We start from the raw sequence: 20,228 nt of genomic DNA, 5'->3' as shown, positions 1-20,228 counted from the left end.
TGTTCCCCACCTCTCTTCCCCATGCAGGACAGAATCTCAGAACCGCACTGCCTGCTCACAGGTCAAGGCTGCCTCTCGACATAGACAGAAACCTCCGGGGATTCAGCTAAAAGGCACGCTACCCTTTGAACACCTGGAAGTGGACTTCACTGAAATGAAACCTCACCGACACTACCTTTACCTGCTGGTCATGGCGTGTACGTTCTCGGGATGGGTAGAAGCTTTTCCTACCCGGACTGAAAGAGCATTAGAAGTAGCCTGGTGCCTGCTTAGAGAGATAGTTCCCAGATTTGGATTTCCTACCAGCATTGGATGGGACAAGGGCCCAGCTTTTGTAGCTGATTTAGTACAACAAGTAAGCACAACTTTAAACATCAAATGGAAACCACACACTGCATATAGGCCCCAGAGTTCTGGGATGGTGTAACGAACCAACTGGACACTTAAAGAGACACTCTCCAAGTGGATCATAGAAACTGACTGCTCCTGGGTGGACTGGCTTCCGATGGCTCTGCTCAGACTCAGGATGACCCCATGGTCCCATGGCTATTCTCCATACGAAATTGTGTATGGGAGGCCCCCTCCCATAATAAAACAGGTGTCAACAAATTTGCCAACAAATTTGTAAGGGGAGATGAGATTTCACAGCAGATGGAACAACTGGGTAAGGTAATAAATCAGGTAACTAAGTTTGTACAAGAAAGGGTGCAGCTCCCCCTTGGAGAACAGATTCACGAATTTGTGCCCGGTGATCAGGTGTGGGTCAAGGAATGGAAACGGGACTCCTTGGCCTCACATTGGGAGGGTCCACCCCTACGACAGTTAAAGTTGCAGGTGTCTCTCCCTGGATCCACTACATGAGGGTGAAGAGAGCATACCACGCAGACCCAGAGGACGCCGAGTGCACTACACAAAAGGACCCCACTGATCCCTGTGAAACCAAGATCATCTTAAAAAAGAAGAAGAGATGAAGCTCTACAATCAACTGCTACTACAAGGACTTGCCACTATCATCTTGGGACTAACCGTAATTTCAGCACAAAGAGGGACATGTGGTATAATTAAAGTTAAATGTTGTGTATATATCCCTGATTTATCTGGCAATGTACCAGCTGCTTTAGATGACATGAAAAACCAGGTAAAAGCAATGTCAAATGAAGACATTCCTTTCTGGACTTCAGTCCTATCTTGGGTGAAGGGTGATTGGTGGAAAACTATATTTACCTGCCGGGAGCCGGCATATTGCATATTGAGTGAGGATCTGTAATAGCTCAACTGGAATTCTATCACTGCCGGGAGCCAGCGTGAGGCACTCCGCCCATGACAAAGGTCATGAGGAAGGAGGCTCGGCATACGCAAAGGCGGGATCGAGCCTCAGGAGTCCCCCTGGAAATTCTCGAGCATCTACCCCCCAAACCAGAGTCTGCCTACTTTCTGCTTTGTGCTTTCACCTACACCTCTGACTTTACAGGGGGCTGTCCCCCACTACCTCTCTCTGGAAAAAGAGTTAGCTTACAGTTCCAGTTAATAATTCCTGGGTGTGACAGTGTTTAACCTACAAACTCCTTTGGAAATCCTCTAGCCTGCCTGAATAGGTTTTTCCGGCCACATGTGATTGTTCAGAGCCTCCCAACTGTGAGAGGCAGGAGATGTTCTAAACTGCCTAAACACAGATTCCTTTGAGTAGTTAAAAGATTGATTAGAAATTGTATTGGTGAAGGGTTTTTCACTTGTTGGGCCAATGTTTGCTGCTAAGTCTCCATACTCCTTACCTACTGTGTCCTTGGCAGTGTATTGATTGATATAATGGGTGTATAGAAATGTAAAATGCAGCTTTGTCCAATGCTTTTTGGAAGGCTGGTGCCTGACTTTGGAATAATCACCTTTAGAGAAAAATAAGTTTCTTAAAATGTTAACAGGCCTCCGGGCCAGAAGATGATGTCAATCACCTGAACTTTTGCATATGATAAGTTTGAAAGCCTGGCTTAGATTAGAACCAGGAACTGCTGTCCTTGCATGACTCCACCCCTTCCCCCATTATCCTCTATGCATACCTTAAGGTATAAAAACTACTTTGGAAAATAAAGTGTGGGCCTTGTTCACTCAAACTTGGTCTCCCCATGTCACTCTCTCTCCCAAATTCTAGCTGAGTCTCCATCTGGAGCGCGGAACCCACCATGCTTGCTAATTATGCCTGGGCTTCTAAGATCCGACTGGGGAGGCCTCAGTGTCTCCTCTCCTTTGGGAGAACGGAAGGACGCCTGCAGCCTACGTAAGTGGTGCAAACTTCTCATCTTGAAGTTTTATTGGTCTCCCACGTAAACCAAGCTACTCAGCCTCTTTTCTCCACTGAATTTTCCTACTGAGCTATCCTCATTCTATTACTCTTTGTATCCTTAATCAACATGTAATTAAGCAGTTGTTTCCTGACCCTCGCCTATGCCGTCTCTCCTTCGAATACCCTGGATCAGCTGGGGCTGGACCCCGGCATTTACCAGTGTTATAGTTGCCTTGATAGTTCTGCTTTGTGGACCCTTTATTTTACAATGTATTATGAACTTTGTAACCCAAAGGTTGGTGTCGTTCTCCCAAATTGGCAGTTGGAGAGCCAGGGTCCAATATATCCTTATGAATGATGCTCATACTATGAATTAAGAGCATCAAGAGGGGGAATGAAGGAGGAAACAGACAGAACAGGCTCCATCTTGAAAGCAGGACTCCATCTTGGGCCAGACTGTAGACTTGGAACTATATTCCCACTATTTATGGAAACAACATACCACGTGGAAAACCAGACCCACCAGAAGGAAGAACCCCAGGACTCATACCTAGACTCTCCCTCGCCTAAAAGAATACCCTAATTATCTGTGTAACCAAATAGAATCAGAAATTCTATTATGCTTATTGGGTATGACCACAGGCCTATTGATAATTGCCCACTGTTAACTACCTAGGCTTAAGGCATATGAATCACAGGTTAACTTTGATTGTATCTTTCTTTTCCTTTGTTCAGACTAGTTTCAGGGAATTTGGGGAGCTGGGTTTGGGCATATACACTTAGGGTATATAAGGTTTTCATAAAAAATTGCTCGGGGTCCTTGGCTAAGAGGAGACGCTGCCTTGGGCCCGCATGTGTAATAAACTGCACTCCACAGCTGCATTATCCTTCTGAGTGAGTTTGTTTCCCCGGAATGCATGGCTACAACAGCAAGAAACACTGGTTTGATTCCTGGGTTGGAAAGATTCTCTGGAGTAGGAAACATCAACCCACTCCAATATTCTTGCTTGGAAAATTCCATGGATAGAGGAACCTGGCGGGCTGCATAGAGTTCATAGGGTTGCAAAGAGTTGAATGGGGACTGAGCATGGAGTCATGAGCATGAGTAAAGTACAACATTAAGAAGCTGACAAGTTAGAAGTTGATTTGTGCTTGGAGAAGAGTAAAAAAATGACTTTATTTTGGGTGAAATTCTTATATTCAACGTAATTACCATTATCATTAGGATCCATATCAAGGAGTGACTGCAATTTAAAAAATTGCAAAAGCAAGAAACTACTTAACTGGTCACGACGTTGATATGTTTAATTAGAAAGTCTGTTTAGATTGCTTTGAAGCTGATTTTTAAAATAACTTATATTCACAAGCAGGAAAAAAAAAACAAACAAACCGATAATCGTGTGGATTCCTTGAAGACCTTAAAATGGAATCCTAGACAGCACGTTTCTATATAGAGCGGCTATTCCTTTCCTAACCACCGGGTGGCAACCAAGTGCCAATGTCACCGTCTGGTCTGTCCCTACCCTTTTTTTAGGCGGGCGCAGCTTCCGGGTCTCTGGGCTTCCGGGCTTCCTGAGCGCGCACGTTGCAGTCTCCGCCTCGCCTGCCGGTCAGCAGTGTGGTCAGCTCCCGCACGTTGGCCGGACTCGGGGACCTAGGCCCATGTGGAAGCTGGTCCCCGCCGCGGGCCCTGCCCGAGGTAAGGACAGAAGGTGGAAACGCGGGGGCCCAATTTCCCGAGAGCAGCTGCGGCGGGCGAGGGGTTTGCGGAGCGCACTTCCGGTCCGTCGTCACCTCTTCCGCCGCCTTCCCGCGGCCTCTGGTCGCGCGCTGAGAGGCGGCGGGAGCCGGTGCGAAGGCTGCATGAGGCCCGCGGGAGGGCCCGCGCTGTCTTCCAGGCGGGGGCTGCGGTGCTTGCGAACCCGGCTTTGGCCCGGCGGGTGGGCTAGGCGTGGGGCGCTGGGCCGCTCAGTGACCGCCCGGGTCCTTTCCGTCCGGTCGGCCGGCCCACCTGGCGGGCCCGGCTCGGAGCCGGGCTTCGATGATGCGCTCCATTGAGCCTTGGCCGGGTACCCTGTTGTGACAGCTAGTGTTTTCAAGCTTTTGAGGAAACGCCCAGAATACCTTGACAGAGGCTGCAGGACCTTGGCGACACTGTTTTGAGCACGTCGTTTATTTTTGTTGGGAGCCACGGAGATGACGTCTCAATGGCAGCTACGGGAAAACAGTTTCGGTTTTGTTTCTGAGCTTTTTTTTTTTTTTTTAAAACCTTTTTGTCATCAGAACTGAGAAAGTTTTTTGGTTTTTCCTCTTTTGCATTTCTAACAATGGGAAATGGAAATTGCATGTAAATTGGTTGCCTGGAATGTGTAAGCACTTGTTAGCTGGTAGCCAAGCAGGTGTAGCCTATGATTGGTCTTGCCCCTAGGAAGTTTACATTGTGATTTAAAAAAAAGATCTATGTAGAAGCTAAAAGGACCAGCAGTGTAAGGCAGTATCGAGAGGGCCAAACGAATGGTAAGGAAAATAAATACTGTAATAATACTGTAAGTAATAAATATTATAAAGACTCAAAGATAAGGCGCTTTGTGGATTTGGAGCATTGCAGAGATAGAACAAACTGATGGACAAGTTTCCATTAACATTTGTAGCCTATGGCTAGCTTTTTGAGTTCGCGGAAGAAAAATGTCCCTACTGCGAATGGGTAGCATTCTTAACTTTCCAAGGATCTTGAACTCTTTTCAGAATGTAATGGAAGCTATGGGGTGCCATCCTTCTAGGAAAAATGTGACTAAACCAACCGCAAAAGTTTTTTGTTGAAAGACTCGACTCTAGGTTAAAAATCTGTTTGACAAAATATAATCTAACTCTGGTCAATGCTTACCTGGACTCTTGTCTAATTTAGCTGCCCTAATCACCCTACCACTCCAGTGGTCCCAGACTAAAGTCTGCTAGTCTTCAACATATATGCCGTTCCACCAACAATTTGTGATTTACAAAAATTTTTAATAACTCTGTCCCATTGTTCTAAAAGTTACCTTTAACATAAAAAAAATTCCCCCAATTATGCACTTGAACCTGGTTTGGAGTTTTCTTGCAGTGATCTATATTATTTACTCTTCATCCAATACCATGCTTTTTAACTGCTGTCAGTTTGTGGGATATTTTGCCACCTGGTAGAGAAAGTTCCCCCAAATATTGACATTTTTCTGGACAGTTTTTCACATATTTTTCTGACGGAATTTTGAATTTGTTTATCAAGCGCCAAAGAGTATTTTGATTTCATTTAGTAATGCGTTAAATTTATAAGTTAATTTGGGCAAGCACTGACAATTTTCAAAATTATTTTCTCTTTAGAAAAGTGGTGGAGCATTCTGTTTAGATTTGCCTCCTTCAGTGAAGCTTTAATAGAAAACATGTTTGATTTACATAAAGTTGGTTATTAGCATTTAAATAGCGAAATAAAAATATTTAAATTTTGCCATACCTATATCTCATTACATGTTTATGTATATGTGTATCTGTAAATTTACTTTTTAAAAAAATTCTCTTAGAACCATACAGACTTTTGACTGGTGTTGAGTACATTGTTGGAAGAAAAAACTGTGGCATTCTAATTGAAGATGATCAGTCGATCAGTCGAAATCATGCTACATTAACCGCTAACTTTTCTGTAACCAACCTGGTAAGTCACTATTTCATTTGCTGACAGTAAGGGAATTGAAGTCCCAAAAGACTACCTTGGTGCATATGTAAGAGAGAGTTTTGGAGACTTTTCATTTTATAGAACTGTTTTCTTTAAATGTTAGCAAAATTAAATATGTTTTGGCAGTGGTACTGGTGGTATTTGTTTATTTTGATTTTGAAGTTTCTATTTCAGTATTTTACTGTTGGCTTTAGTGATTTAGAAACTCAAATGAAGTAGACCACGTTTATATTTACTTGAACATTTACTGAGTGATTTTTGTTGTTGTAATTGTTCAGTTGCTAACTCATGTCTGACTCTCTGCATCCACATAGACTGCAGCATGCCAGCCTCCCGTCTTTCACTGTCTCCCAGAGTTTGCTCAAATTCCTGTCCGTTAACTTAGTGATGCTGTCTAACCATATCATCTTCTGCTATCCCCTTCTCCTTTTCCTTTTGATCTTTCCCAGCATCAGGGTCTTTTCCAATGAGTTAGCTCTTCACAGCAGGTGGCCAAAGTATTGGCGTTTCAGCATCAGTCCTTCCAATGAATATTCAGGGTTGATTTCCTTTCAGGTTGACTGGTTTGATCTTGCAGTCCAAGGGACTCACAAGAGTCTTCTCCAGCACCATAATTCGAAAGCATCAATTCTTTGGTGCTCAGCCTTCATTAGGGTCCAACCCTCCCATCCGTACATGACTACTAGAGAAACCATAGCTCTGACTATGTAGACCTTTGTCGGCAAAGTGATGTCTCTGCTTTGCAATAATACACTGCCTAGTTCTGTCATACCTTTCCTTCCAAGGAGCAAGCGTCTTAATTTCATGGCTGCAGTCAACATCCACAGTGCTTTTGCAGCCTAAGAAAATAAAGTCTGTCACTGCTTCCACTTTTTCTCCATTTGCCATGAAAGGATGGGTTCAGATGCCATGATCTTAGTTTTTTGAATGTTGAGTTCCAAGCCAGCTTTTTGACTCTCCTCTTTCGCCCTCATCAAGAGGCTCTTTAGTTCCTTTTCACATTCTGCTATTAGAGTGGTATCATCTGCATATCTGAGGTTGTTGATATTTCTCCTGGCAGTCTTGATTCCAGCTTGTGATTGATCCAGCCTGACATTCTGGATGATGTATTCTGTAGAAGTTAAATAAGCAGGGTGACAGTATACAGCCTTGTACTCCTTTCCCAGTTTTGAACCCATCAGTTGTTCCATGTCTAGTTGTTTTTTGAAACACATACAGGTTTCTCAGGAGACAGGTAAGGTGGTCTGGTATTCCCATCTCTCTAACAGTTTCCACAGTTTGTTGTGATCCACATCATCAAAGGCTTTAACGTAATCATTGAAGCAGAAGTAGATGTTTTCCTGGAATCCCTTGCTTTCTGTATGATCCAGTGAATGTTGGCAGTTTGATCTCTGGTTCCTCTGCCTTTTCTAAACCCAGCTTATACATATGGGAAGTTCTTGGTTCTCATACTGCTGAAGCCTAGCTTGAAGGATTTTGACCTTAACCTTACTAGCATTTGAAATGAACACAGTCATATGTTTGAACATTATTTGGCATTACCCTTGTTTGGGATTGGAATGAAAATTGACCTTTTCCAGTCTTGTGGCCACTGCTGAGTTCTGCAGATTTGCTGTCATATTGCGTGCAGCACTTTAAAAGCATCATCATTTAGATTCTTAAAATAACTCGGCTGAAATTCTCTCACCTCCACTAGCTTTGTTTGTAGTAATGCTTCCTAAGGCCCCTAGACTTCACATTCCAGGATGTCTGGCTTTAGATCACACCACTGTGGTTATCCAGATCATTAAAACCTTTTTTGTATAGTTTTGTGTATTCTTGCCATCTCTTAAAATCTTCTGCTTCTGTTAGGTCCTTAGCATTTCTGCCATTTATCATGCTCATCTTTGCATGAAATATTACTTTGATATCTCCAGTTTTCTTGAAGAGATCTCTGGTCTTTCCCATTCTTTTATTTTCCTCTGTTTCTTTGCATTGTTCATTTAAAAAGGCCTTCTTAATCTCTCCTTGCTATTTTCTAGAACTCTGCATACAGTTTGGTATATCATTCCCTTTCTCCTTTGCCTTTCGCTCCTCTTCTTTCCTCAGTTATTTGTAAAGCCTCCTCAGACAATCACTTTGCCTTCTTGCATTTCTTTTTCTTTGGGATGGTTTTGGTTGCTGCCTCCTGTACACTGCTACGAACTTCTGTCCTTAGTTCTTCAGGCGCTCCATCTACCAGATCTAATCCCTGAATCTATTCATCTCTTTCACTGTATAATCATAAGGAATTTGATTCAGGTCACACCTGAGTGGCCTAGTAGTTTTCCCTACTTTCTTCAATTTAAGCCTGAATTTTGCAGTAAGGAGCTCATGATCTGAGCCACAGTAAACTCCAGGTCTTAATTTTTGCTGACCGTATAGATCTTCTCCATCTTCGGCTGCAAAGAATATAATCAGTCCATTTCGGTATTAACCATCTGGTGATGTCCTTGTGTAGAGTCGTCTCTTGTGTTGGAGAAGGGTGTTTGGTATAACCAATGTGTTGTCTTGGCAAAACTGTTAGCCTTTGCCCTGCTTCATTTTGTACTCCAAGGCCAAATTTGCCTGTTGCCCCGGGTATCTCTGGACTTCCTATTTTGCATTCCACTCCCCTGTGATGAAAAGGACATCTTTTTTGGGTGTTAATCCTGGAAGGTCTTGTAGATCTTCATAGAACCAGTCAACTTCAACTTCTTAGGCCTCAGTGGTTGGGGCATAGACTTGTTTTACTCTGATGTTGAATGGTTTGCCTTGGAAACAAACTAAAATCATTCTTTCATTTTTGAGATTGCACCCAAGTACTGCATTTCAGACTTCTGTTGACTATGATGGCTACTCCATTTTTTCTAAGGGATTCTTGCCCACAGTAGTAGATACATTGGTCATCTGAATTAAATTTGCCCATTCCCATCCATTTTAGTTCACTTAGTCCTAAGATGTCAATGTTCACTCTTGCCATCTCCAGCTTAACCACTTCTACTTACCATGATTCATGGGCCTAACATTCCAGGGTCCTATGCAATATTGTTCTTTACAGCATCGGACTTTACTTTCTCTACCAGACACATCCACAACTGAGCATCATTTCTGCTTTGACCCAGCTGCCTCATTCTTTCTGAAGCTGTTAATAATTGCCCTCCTCTCTTCTCCAGTAGCATATCAAACACCTTCCAACTTAAGGGGCTCATCTTCTCAGTCATATCTTTTGCCCTTTTCATGCTGTCCATTGGGTTCTTGTGGCAAGAATACTGGAGCAGTTTGCCATTTCCTCCTCCTCAGTCTGTAAGCACTCACATGTTGAATGCTTACTGTGTGTCAGTACTGTGCCAAAGCCTGGAAATAGAGCAGTGGATGGACTCTTGACTCCTCCTTTAAAGAGTTATATAGCCATATGAACACTCTTATTTGCCGTATATCTTAGGTTTTCAGAGGGAGAATGATTTGCTTTACTAGGGAAAACAGCTGGTATATATGCCCCACAGCTCCTTTGAATGACTGAGTTTGTTTTGGTGTGCTATATAATTAAACCAGCCCAAAAAATATATATATATAGCTATACAAGAGCTGAGCTCATGGTAATGCTTGTGGTAATGAAGAAAGAAAAACCACTATTTTGAGGTAAGACTGTGTATCAGCAAACAGGATCTGTTCAGTAATGTTTAGGTTTTGTGTCTATATTCTTTTAGATTTAAAAAAAGCATTATTGTTAAAAATCCTAAAGAAAAAATTGTTACTTCAAGTTAAACACTCTAGCCTTTTCTCATTGGATTGATTTTTTTTTTCTATGTGATTTTGATAATACTTTAAAAAAAACAAAAACCTTTGGAATGAAACTGTCGTGTTATATGTGAAACAGTCTATACAAAAGCAGATAGTACTCAAATTGAGAGGTCAGGAAAATCTCCACTGACCTAGCAAAAATAAAGAAAATATATGTTCTAAGAGGAATGATTCTGAAAGTAAGACATTTTTCTCTTAATTGCTAGTTGAGTAATCATTCTTTGCTTGCAACCAAAACAATAACTGTGCTATGTACTCTGTTGGGAGGTTATCGCCTATTCCAAAAGTTACCAACCTTTTCTTTGAAACCTTTGCCCCTAGAAATAGTATTTATGCAGTAGTAAGAGATTTTAAATTATTTATTGATCTTTTTTTTTTTTTTAGAGCCAAACAGATGAAATTCCTGTATTGACAATAAAAGATAATTCTAAGTATGGTACCTTTGTTAATGAGGAGAAAATGCAGAATGGTCTTTCTCAAATTTTGAAGTCAGGGGATAGAGTTACCTTTGGAGTGTTTGAAAGTAAATTCAGGTAAGAATTTTGAAATTGATATTAAAATGGACAACTTTATTTTGGCCCAATCAAATTCTAAAGGAAAAGGATATTTATAAATAATGAATTGGAACTAGTCTATTTCTATCCTACTTAGCATAGTAGGATAGTAGTGAATTTTGCCTAGTAGTGAACTTTGCACTGTACGTGGTTAGTGCATTTTGTTCATCATACAGAGCTGACAAAGAGTGAATGAGACTTTGAGTGGCCCTGAGAATCTTGATGAAGCTACTTTTGATTGACTCTGCATACGTCAAAGTGTAATGTTAAGCTTTTGATCTTTGGGTTTTTTTTTTAATTGCAACTTAAGACTGATAGTTTTGTTGGAGCTAGGTTGGAATGTATAGTAATACGTAAAAATCAAAATAACAGTGTGTGATGTGAGCTTGAGTTTACTATACAATAAATTTATGTAACTTATTTTTATTTACAGAGTAGAGTATGAACCTTTGGTTGCATGCTCTTCTTGTTTAGATGTCTCTGGGAAAACTGCTTTAAGTCATGCCATATTGCAACTCGGAGGACTTACTGTAAACAATTGGACAGAGGAATGTACTCACCTTGTCATGGTATCAGTTAAAGTTACCATTAAAGTAAGTTCAGTGCATTGTTACTATGTTAAAGTAAGTTCTGTGAATTTAAGTTTTTTCATTTACCCATTATACAAAAATGTTTTAAAAGTCATTTACTTTAAAACTATCCAAACTGTTGGCTGTAGATATGTATATGCCAAACAACCCCATACCTATGATATAGGCTAAGAATGGTTTTTCAGAAACACTGTTTATTATCTAAAGCAAGCAAAAATCACATGAAATTATATTTCCGATTTTGATTTAGCATTTAAATGACTTATGTAATCCTTTCACCAAGAAATGTTTTCAGTCTAAAAGCAAAACATTTAGAGATCAATTGCCCATCTTCAAAGTCGGCTGTCTATGTCTTTTCTTCCTCTAGTCTATGATATATCTCACTGTTTCATGCTCTTTTGTTTAATTTTTATTTGGCTTTAGGCCCTAATCACAAAAACTTTTTTTTATAGTTTAATATTACCTTAATGTATTGTCACAGTCTAGAGATATGTAGATATAAGCCTTTAGAAGATGCTATTTGTTAAAACAGTGGTATATTTTGGTATGTTTTCAGATTTTGCATCTTCATCAGATTTGGTTAATCCAAAGCTAATTGAAGAATGAGTTTGGGAGGTGATTCATCTCCTTTCAACAGTTTGACTATAGATAATCTTAGATTGTTTTAGGCTTATATCTATGGTGAAAAGCAGCAAATACTTAGATTCCTTTATTAGATGATACAAAAATCCTTTGCTATATAATTAATTAAATTAGAATATGTGTGTTATAGCTAAATAGGTGTCATAGAGAAAGAAAGCCTTGCTGTTCAGATTGAACCTCATGTTAAACTTGTGTTTTGGTGGGGTTTTCTCTGATCAGAGATTGTTTCATCTTTGTAAGTTTATAAAATTGATTTATAAATTCAACAGAGTGATTAGCTTCTTGAGTACTAATTTATGGTAATAAACCCAGATAATAGATTCATAATTCAGAATGTCTATTTATTAATTTACAGTAGAGACACACCTTTATAGTGACCAGAATATTTACATATGGCTCCAGCATAGTCGCCTTAAAGATACCAAGGTCCATGAGAAATGAAGTAGGTAATCAAGCCCTTGCTTGGTGGATATAAAGTAAAAGCAAAGGCAGTTAGGTGGTCTTGAAAGATACTTTACTCAGTCTTTGACAGACTGGGAAACCAGCTTCCATTTACCATAGTACATACTGTTCCAGTGACTGGGATGCTAATGACAGTCAGTCCCTGGATATTAGAGAGTACTTTATATATTCCAGCAAAGGTTTGTAGAGCAATACTCCTTTTTCAATATGCTGATCAATCATGTGCCAAAAAGAAGTTTGTCACTGTATTTCTTTTTTTTTGTAAATTGTCCCCCACTACAGGTTAGTTTATGTTTTTAAAATCATTGAATGTTAGAACCAAAAGGGAATGTAAACATTCAGTTCAGCTTTTATTTTCTAAAGAGGGAACTGAGGCTTGGAGCAACTAAATCCTTTGCCCAAGATCACATGTATTGGAGCTTAGTCAGTCCAATGTTGAATTGCTCATTACTGCTTCATGCAAGAAGTCAATTATTTCATTCATATTTGGGATTCATAACTTTCAGATTCCATTCTTGAGAGGTACCCTAAATTGCTTGCTCACATTTAGGTAATTCCCCATGTTTATTAGAAGCACACTTACAAGCTCTTTAGCTGGATTATTTCTTAGAATTATGCTGAATCTTCTTTATTTTCATTGCCAATGGTGATATCTTTTAATCTTTCTCAAACTGTGGATATAACTTATTTGAGGCTTATGGCTTGATTCACCTGCTAGGTGAAGTTTCTTCCTCTACTCCACCTGTGTATACTTACTTTGAGCTTTTTGTTCAACACCAGTTATTCCTTTATATACTTTCTTAAAAAGACTGCTGCTGCTGCTAAGCCGCTTCAGTCGTGTCCAACTCTGTGCGACCCCATAGATGGCAGCCCACCAGGCCCCTCTGTCCCTGGGATTCTCCAGGCAAGAATACTGTAGTGGTTGCTATTTCCTTCTCCATTAAAAAGACTATTCCATAATTATTAATATAATCAGTTTGAAAGGCAATTAGGCTGAAAGATCTATCTCATGTTTATCTCTTGATACTGTCTTCTCTAGGGCAGATGTTACATTTCCTTAATTCTAAGATATACATTTTAATGTTTTTATAATTGGTATACATTTTTAAATCAACTTGTATTTTGTTATGTTGTTCGGCCCCGCCTCCAGCAGTTTTTATATCAGTACTGTAATTTGTGACTTTTTTTTTCACCTTTAATAGTGATTGTTTATTGATACTTAAATTTGCCCATATGTTATGTTTATTTGTTATTTCACCGGTCTTACTGCCTTTTTAGCATGTAGACCTTTGTTTTTATAGGGATCTTAACTTACATGAATTTCGGTTACCACAGTTTATTTTTAATTTTTGTATTTATTGGAATATAGTTGATTTCACAGTGTTGTGTTAGTTTCATTTGTACAGCAGAGTGATTCGGTTATACATATACATATATCTATTATTTTTCAAATTCTTTTCCCATTTAGGTTACTACAGATTATTGAACAGAGTCCCTTGTGCTATACAGTAGGTTATCTATTTTCAATATAGCAGTGTGTTTATGTCAGCCCCAAACTCCCAGTCTATTCCCCCCCATATATTGTAATTGGTAGCTTCTTATAATCAAGTGATTTTATAGGGATTTGTACACTAAAACTAAGGCATGACCCAGAACTGACTTCTGTTTTATAGATTGTGTCTCTGTTATAAATTTAAAGCGACGCAAGGAAAAATAGAACTTAAAAAAAACTAGGGTATGAGTATATGTATTCACATGTTTTCTTCTTTTTAGACAATATGTGCACTCATTTGTGGGCGTCCGATTGTAAAACCAGAATATTTTACTGAATTTCTTAAAGCAGTTCAGTCCAAGAAACAACCTCCAGAAATTGAAAGGTATATTGTGTATTTGAAATATAACAAAATATGACATATAAAATATGATTGCACTGACTTGATTTAGGTTAATACCCTCTTTATTGATTATATCAGGATGTAACGTTACAGTTCAGCATTATTAATGAAATTTGTTTTTAGTATCTCCAGAAAGTTTCCCAAGCAGTTCTTTGTTGATTGTTCTTTATCTTGGTGAAGCAGATATGACATGTGTGCCAACATTTAAGAAAAATATTGAAGGATAGTAATGAGCCCGAGGTAGGACCAGCGGGCACACATGCCGGTGCCCGGCGTCGTGCACGCAGGGCGCCTGGAACTGTGAGGGGCCGCAGCCCCGTTACAGAGCGGGAGTCTTGGACCAGAATATGGACAGTGCTGTGGCCTTAGAAATCGAGCTTATTACCTTCTTTGAAAACTGGGGCTAGTACCTGTCCTGCTCAATGTTTTAAGTATTTCGTATTATTAGTATTATTTATTTTAACTACTGGTATACACTAAGTCTGAGCTTACTGAATTGTAATAGGTGCTTAATAAAAGAAATGTAACTAATTGCAATATCTGGAAAGATTCATAATGGCTTTCTTATTTACGTAATTTTTTGGATGCTGTGCTAAATTTGAAAACCACCAGACTAAGGATCTGTCTACTGTATCTACTGCATTAATCATGTCTGCAGTAACATAAACAGTGGTTTGGTAGGAAGATGCTTGTGATTTTTCTTTTCAGATTGCATGGTTAGAATACTGGTCACTATAAAATGGTGAGTGTTTTTAGTCAACATAAGAACATACTTAAAATGTATGTCAGTAGCTTATTGTCTAAACAACCTAACAGATTTGAAGAAGTTTAAAAAAAAAATCTAAAATTCTATGTAAATTCAGTATTTTACTACAAATTTAAATTAAGCATTAACTTAGTTCAGTTCAGTTACTCAGTTGTGTCTGGCTCTTTGCGACCCCATGGACTGCAGCATGCCAGCCCTCCCTATCCATCACCAACTCCCAGAGTTTCCTCAAACTCATGCCAGTTGAGTCGGTGATGCCATCCAACTATCTCATCCTCTGTCGTCCCCTTCTGCCTTCAATCTTTCCCAACATGAGGGTCTTTTCGAATGAGTCAGCTCTTTGCATTAGGTGGCCAAAGTATTGGAGTCTCAGCTACAGCGTCAGTCCTTCCAATGAATATTCAGTACTGATTTCCTTTAGGATGGACTGATCTCCTTGCAGTCCAAGGGACTCTCAAGAGTCTTCAACACCAATTCAAAAGCATCAGTTCTTCGGCGCTCAGCTTTCTTTATAGTCCAACTCTCACATCCATACATGACAACTGGAAAAACCATAGGCTTGACCAGACAGACCTTTGTTGGCAAAGTAATGTCTCTGCTTTTTAATAGGCTGTCTAGGTTGATCATAACTTTCCTTCCAAGGAGTAAGCATCTTTTAATTTCATGGCTGCAGTCACCATCTGCAGTGATTTTGGAGCCCCCCCCAAAATAAAGTCTGACACTTTTTCCACCGTATCCCCATCTATTTCCCATGAAGTGATGGGACCAGATGCCATGATCTTCGTTTTCTGAATGTTGAGCTTTAAGCCAACTTTTTCACTCTCCTCTTTCACTTCCATCAAGAGGCTTTTTAGTTCTTCTTCACTTTCTGCCATAAGGGTGGTATCATCTGCATATCTGAGGTTATTGATATTTCTCCCGGCAGTCTTGATTCTAGCTTGTGCTTCCTCCAGCCCAGCATTTCTCATGATGTACTCTGCATAGAAGTTAAATAAGCAGGGTGACAATATACAGCCTTGATGTACTCCTTTTCCTATTTGGAACCAGTGTATTGTTCCATGTCGTTCTAACTGTTGCTTCCTGACCTGTATATAGGTTTCTCAAGAGGCAGGTCAGGTGGTCTGGTATTCCCATCTCTTTCAGAATTTTCCATGATTTTTTGTGATCCACACAGTCAAAGGCTTTGGCATAGTCAATAAAGCAGAAATAGATGTTGTTCTGGAACTCTCTTGCTTTTTTGATGATCCAGCAGATGTTGGCAATTTGATCTCTGGTTCCTCTGCCTTTTCTAAAACCAGCTTGAACATCAGGAAGTTCACGGTTGACGTACTGTTGAAGCCTGGCTTGGAGAATTGTGAGCATTACTTTACTAGCGTGTGAGATGAATGCAGTTGTGTGGTAGTTTGAGCATTGTTTGGCATTGCCTTTCTTTGGGATTGGAATGAAAACTGACTTTTTCCAGTCCTGTGGCCACTGCTGAGTTTTCCATATTTGCTGGCATATTGAGTGCAGCACTTTCACAGCATCATCTTTTAGGATTTGAAATAGCTCAACTGGAATTCTATTACCTCCACTACCTTCATTCATGATGATGCTTCCTAAGGCACACTTGACTTCGCATTCCAGGATATCTGGCTCTAGGTGGGTGATCACACCATTGTGGTTATCAGGGTCGTGAAGATCTTTTTTGTATAGTTCTTCTGTGTATTCTTGCCACTTCTTAATCTCTTCTGCTTCTGCTAGGTCCGTACCATTTCTGTCCTTTATTGTGCCCATCCTTGCATGAAATATTCCCTTGGTATCTTTAATTTTCTTGAAGAGATATCTAGTCTTTAACATTCTATTGTTTTCCTTTATTTCTTGGCACTGATCACTGAGGAAGGCTTTATTATCTCTCCTTGCTGTTCTTTGGAACTCTGCTTTCAGATGGGTATATCTTCCCTTGTCTCCCTTGCCTTTTGGTTCTCTTTGTTTCTCAGCTGTGTGTAAGGCCTCCTCAGACAACTGTTTTGCCTTTTTGCATCTCTTTTTCTTGGGGATGGTTTGACCAACACCTCCTGTACAACATTACAAGCCTCCATCCATAGTTCATCTGGCACTCTATCCGATCTAGTCCCTTTGATCTATTTGTCACTTCCACTGTATAATTGTTAGGGATTTGATTTAGGTCATACCTGAAAGGTCTAGTGGTTTTCCCTACTTTCTTCAATTTAAGTCTGAATTTGGCAATAAGGAGTTCATAATGAGCCACAGTCAGCTATCTTGTTTTTGCTGACTGTGTAGAGCTTCTCCATCTTTGGCTGCAAAGTATATAATCAGTCTGATTTCAGTGTTGACCATCTGGTGATGTCCATATATAGAGTCTTCTCTTGTGTTGTTGGAAGAGGGTGTTTGCTATACCAGTGTGTTCTCTTGGCAAAATTCTATTAGCCTTTGTACTGCTTCATTCTGTACTCCCAAGGCCAAATTTGCCTGTTACTCCAGGTATTTCTTGACTTCCTACCTTTGCATTCCAGTCCCCTATAATGAAAAGGACATCCTGTTCGGGTGTTAGTTCTAAAAGTCTTGTAGGCCTTCATAGAACCATTCAGCTTCTTTAGCATTACTGGTTGGGGCATAGACTTGGATTAGCATTATATTGAATGGTTCGCCTTGGAAACAAACAGATCATTCTGTCGTTTTTGAGATTGCATCCAAGTACTGCATTTCGGACTCTCTTGTTGACTATGATGGCTACTCCATTTCTTCTAAGGGATTCTTGCTCACAGTGGTAGATATAATGGTCATCTGAGTTAAATTCACCCATTCCAGTCCATTTTCATTCGCTGATTCCTAGAATGTCAGTGTTCACTCTTGTCATCTTCTGTTTGACCATTTCCAATTTGCCTTGATTCATGGACCTAACATTACAGGTTCCTGTGCAATATTGCTCTTTACAGCATCAGACCTTGCTTCTATCACCAGTCACATCCACAACTGGCTGGTGTTTTTGCTTGGCTCCGTCTCTTCATTCTTTCTGGAGTTATTTCTCTACTGATCTCCAGTAGCATATTGGGCACCTACTGACCTGGGGAGTTCATCTTTCAGTGTCCTATCCTTTTGCCTTTTCATACTGTGTATGGGTTTCTCAAGGCAAGAGTACTGAAGTGGTTGCCATTCCCTTCTCCAGTGGACCACATTCTGCCAGATCTCTCCACCATGACCTGCCTGTCTTGGGTGGCCCTACACACCATGGCTCATGTGTGGTCCATGTGATCAGATTGGATAGTTTTCTGTGATTGTGGTTTACTCATGCTAATTGTTTTATTACCAGTTTTAAAATATTGTTGTTGCTTAGTTGCTCAGTTGTGTCTGACTCTTTACGACCCTGTCGACTGCAGTATGCCAGGCTTCCCTGTCCTTCACCGTCTCCCAGAGTTTCCTTAAACTCACGTCCATTGAGTTGGTGATGGCATCTAACCATCTCATCCTCTGTTGCCCACTTCTACTCCTGCCCTCAATCTTTCCCAGCATCAGGGTCTTTTCCAATGAGTCAGCTTTTCAAATCTGGTGGCCAAAGCATTGGAGCTTCAGTATCAGTCCTTCCAGTGAATATTCAGAATTTTATTTCCTTTAGGACTGACTGGTTTGATCTTGCTATTCAAGGGAATTTGAAGAGTTTCTCTGTACCACAATTCTGGTACTAGATATTTTCAGTTCTGCAGTGCTCAGTCTTTTTTATGGTCCAACTCTCAAATCTTTACATAACTACTGGAAAAGTCATGGCTTTGACTATATGGACCTTTGCCAGCAAAGTGATATGTCTGCTTTTTAATATGCTGTCTAGGTTTCTCATAGCTTTTCTTTCAAGGAGTCAGCATCTTTAAATTTTATGGCTGCATTCACTGCAGTGATTTTGGAGCCCAAGAAAATAAAATCTGTCACTGCTTCCACTTTTTTTCCATTTGCCATGCAGTGTTGGAACTAGATGCCATGATCTTCATTTTTTGAATGTTGAATTTTAAGCCAGCTCTTTCACTCTCCTCTTCAGTTTCATTAAGAGGCTCTTGTAGTTCCTTTTTGCTTTCTGCCATTCAGATCAGATCAGATCAGTCGCTCAGTCGTGTCCGACTCTTTGCGACCCCATGAATCGCAGCACGCCAGGCCTCCCTGTCCATCACCAACTCCCGGAGTTCACCGAGACTCACATCCATCGAGTCAGTGATGCCATCCAGCCATCTCATCCTCTGTCGTCCCCTTCTCCTCCTGCCCCCAATCCCTCCCAGCATCAGAGTCTTTTCCAATGAGTCAACTCTTCGCATGAGGTGGCCAAAGGACTGGAGTTTCAGCTTTAGCATCATTCCTTCCAAAGAAATCCCAGGGCTGATCTCCTTCAGAATGGACTGGTTGGATCTCCTTGCAGTCCAAGGGACTCTCAAGAGTCTTCTCCAACACCACAGTTCAAAAGCATCAATTCTTCAGCACTCAGCCTTCTTCACAGTCCAACTCTCACATCCATACATGACCACAGGAAAAACCACATTAGGGTGGTATTATCTGCTTGTCTGAGGCTGTTGATATTTCTCCCAGCAATTTTTATTCCAGCTTGTGTTTCATCCCGCCTGGCATTTCATATGATGTATTCATTCTGTGTATAAGTTAAATAAGCAGGGTGACGATATACAGTCTTGTCATACTCCTTTCCCAATTTGGAACCAGTCCTTTGTTCCATGTCCAGTTCTAACTGTTGCTTCTTGACCTGCATCCAAGTTTCTCAGGAGTCAGGTAAGGTTGTCTGGTATTCCCATTTGTTTAAGGATTTTCCACAGTTTGTTGTGATCCTTACAGTCAAAGGCTTTAGTGTAGTCTCCCTTTCTCCTTTAATATATATGTGCATATGTATATAAATATATATAAAATATTACTACCTATTTTAAACTGATTTGCCCAGTGCAGATATTTTTACAAACTATTTATACCTGATAATGTGTATTTGCCTTTAAAAGTAACTGAACATCAGATTTTCTCTTTGTTTTCAGTTTTCACTTGGGAGGTTTCATGTATTTTATAATCTGGTTAACAGATAATATGCTTTCTTCTATAAAGGAATCATCATATTTTCTTTCTTTTTTTTTTTTTGGAAACTAAACAGTTTTCTGTAATCACATTGCCATGATCCTATACAGTAAAATGGAAATTCAAAGGACATGATTTTTCTGAATGCAGGAGACCCCAGTTTGATTCCTGGGTCGGGAAGATCCCCTGGAGAAGGGATAGGCTACCCACTCCAGTATTCTGGCCTAGAGAATGCCGTGGACTATATAGTCCATGGGGTCACAAAGAGTCAGGCATGACTGAGCCACTTTAACTTTCACATGCAGATATTATTAAAAAAAAAAAAAAAAGTAACAGATCTAGTACCTTTGGCCAGCTAATGAATGAGTAATATAAATATGAATAATCAAGTTTGTCCTTCATAGTGATTACCGTCCGGTATTTGCTTTGAGAGCAATTGAACTCCTCGTTGTTAAAGAGAAATAATCCTTTCCTCTCTG

At 40.1% G+C, this 20,228-nt stretch overlaps 1 protein-coding gene across 4 annotated transcripts in view; it reads left to right on the top strand.

Moving 5' to 3' along the window:
• Positions 1-3,808: 3,808 nt before the first annotated feature.
• Positions 3,809-20,228, top strand: part of NBN (nibrin) — a 56,919-nt gene continuing 40,499 nt past the window's right edge. For 2 of the 4 annotated variants that reach the window (XM_006056577.4, XM_025265006.3), the window contains exons 1-5: positions 3,809-3,977; positions 5,833-5,963; positions 10,170-10,318; positions 10,773-10,932; positions 13,807-13,910. In XM_006056577.4, coding sequence (XP_006056639.3) covers positions 3,941-3,977; positions 5,833-5,963; positions 10,170-10,318; positions 10,773-10,932; positions 13,807-13,910 — 581 coding nt within the window. In that variant the 5' untranslated portion in view covers positions 3,809-3,940. Of the gene's footprint in view, positions 3,978-4,187; positions 4,796-5,832; positions 5,964-10,169; positions 10,319-10,772; positions 10,933-13,806; positions 13,911-20,228 lie in introns of those variants that run through there. The other 2 variants (XM_006056575.4, XM_006056578.4) reach the window with 2 other exon arrangements.

The sequence above is a fragment of the Bubalus bubalis genome, chromosome 15 (assembly GCF_019923935.1).
Source record: "Bubalus bubalis isolate 160015118507 breed Murrah chromosome 15, NDDB_SH_1, whole genome shotgun sequence".
In the NCBI taxonomy this organism is placed as follows: Eukaryota; Metazoa; Chordata; class Mammalia; order Artiodactyla; family Bovidae; genus Bubalus; species Bubalus bubalis.
The sequence above is the reverse complement of the archived record's forward strand: the minus strand, read 5'-3'. Positions and strand labels throughout refer to the sequence as shown.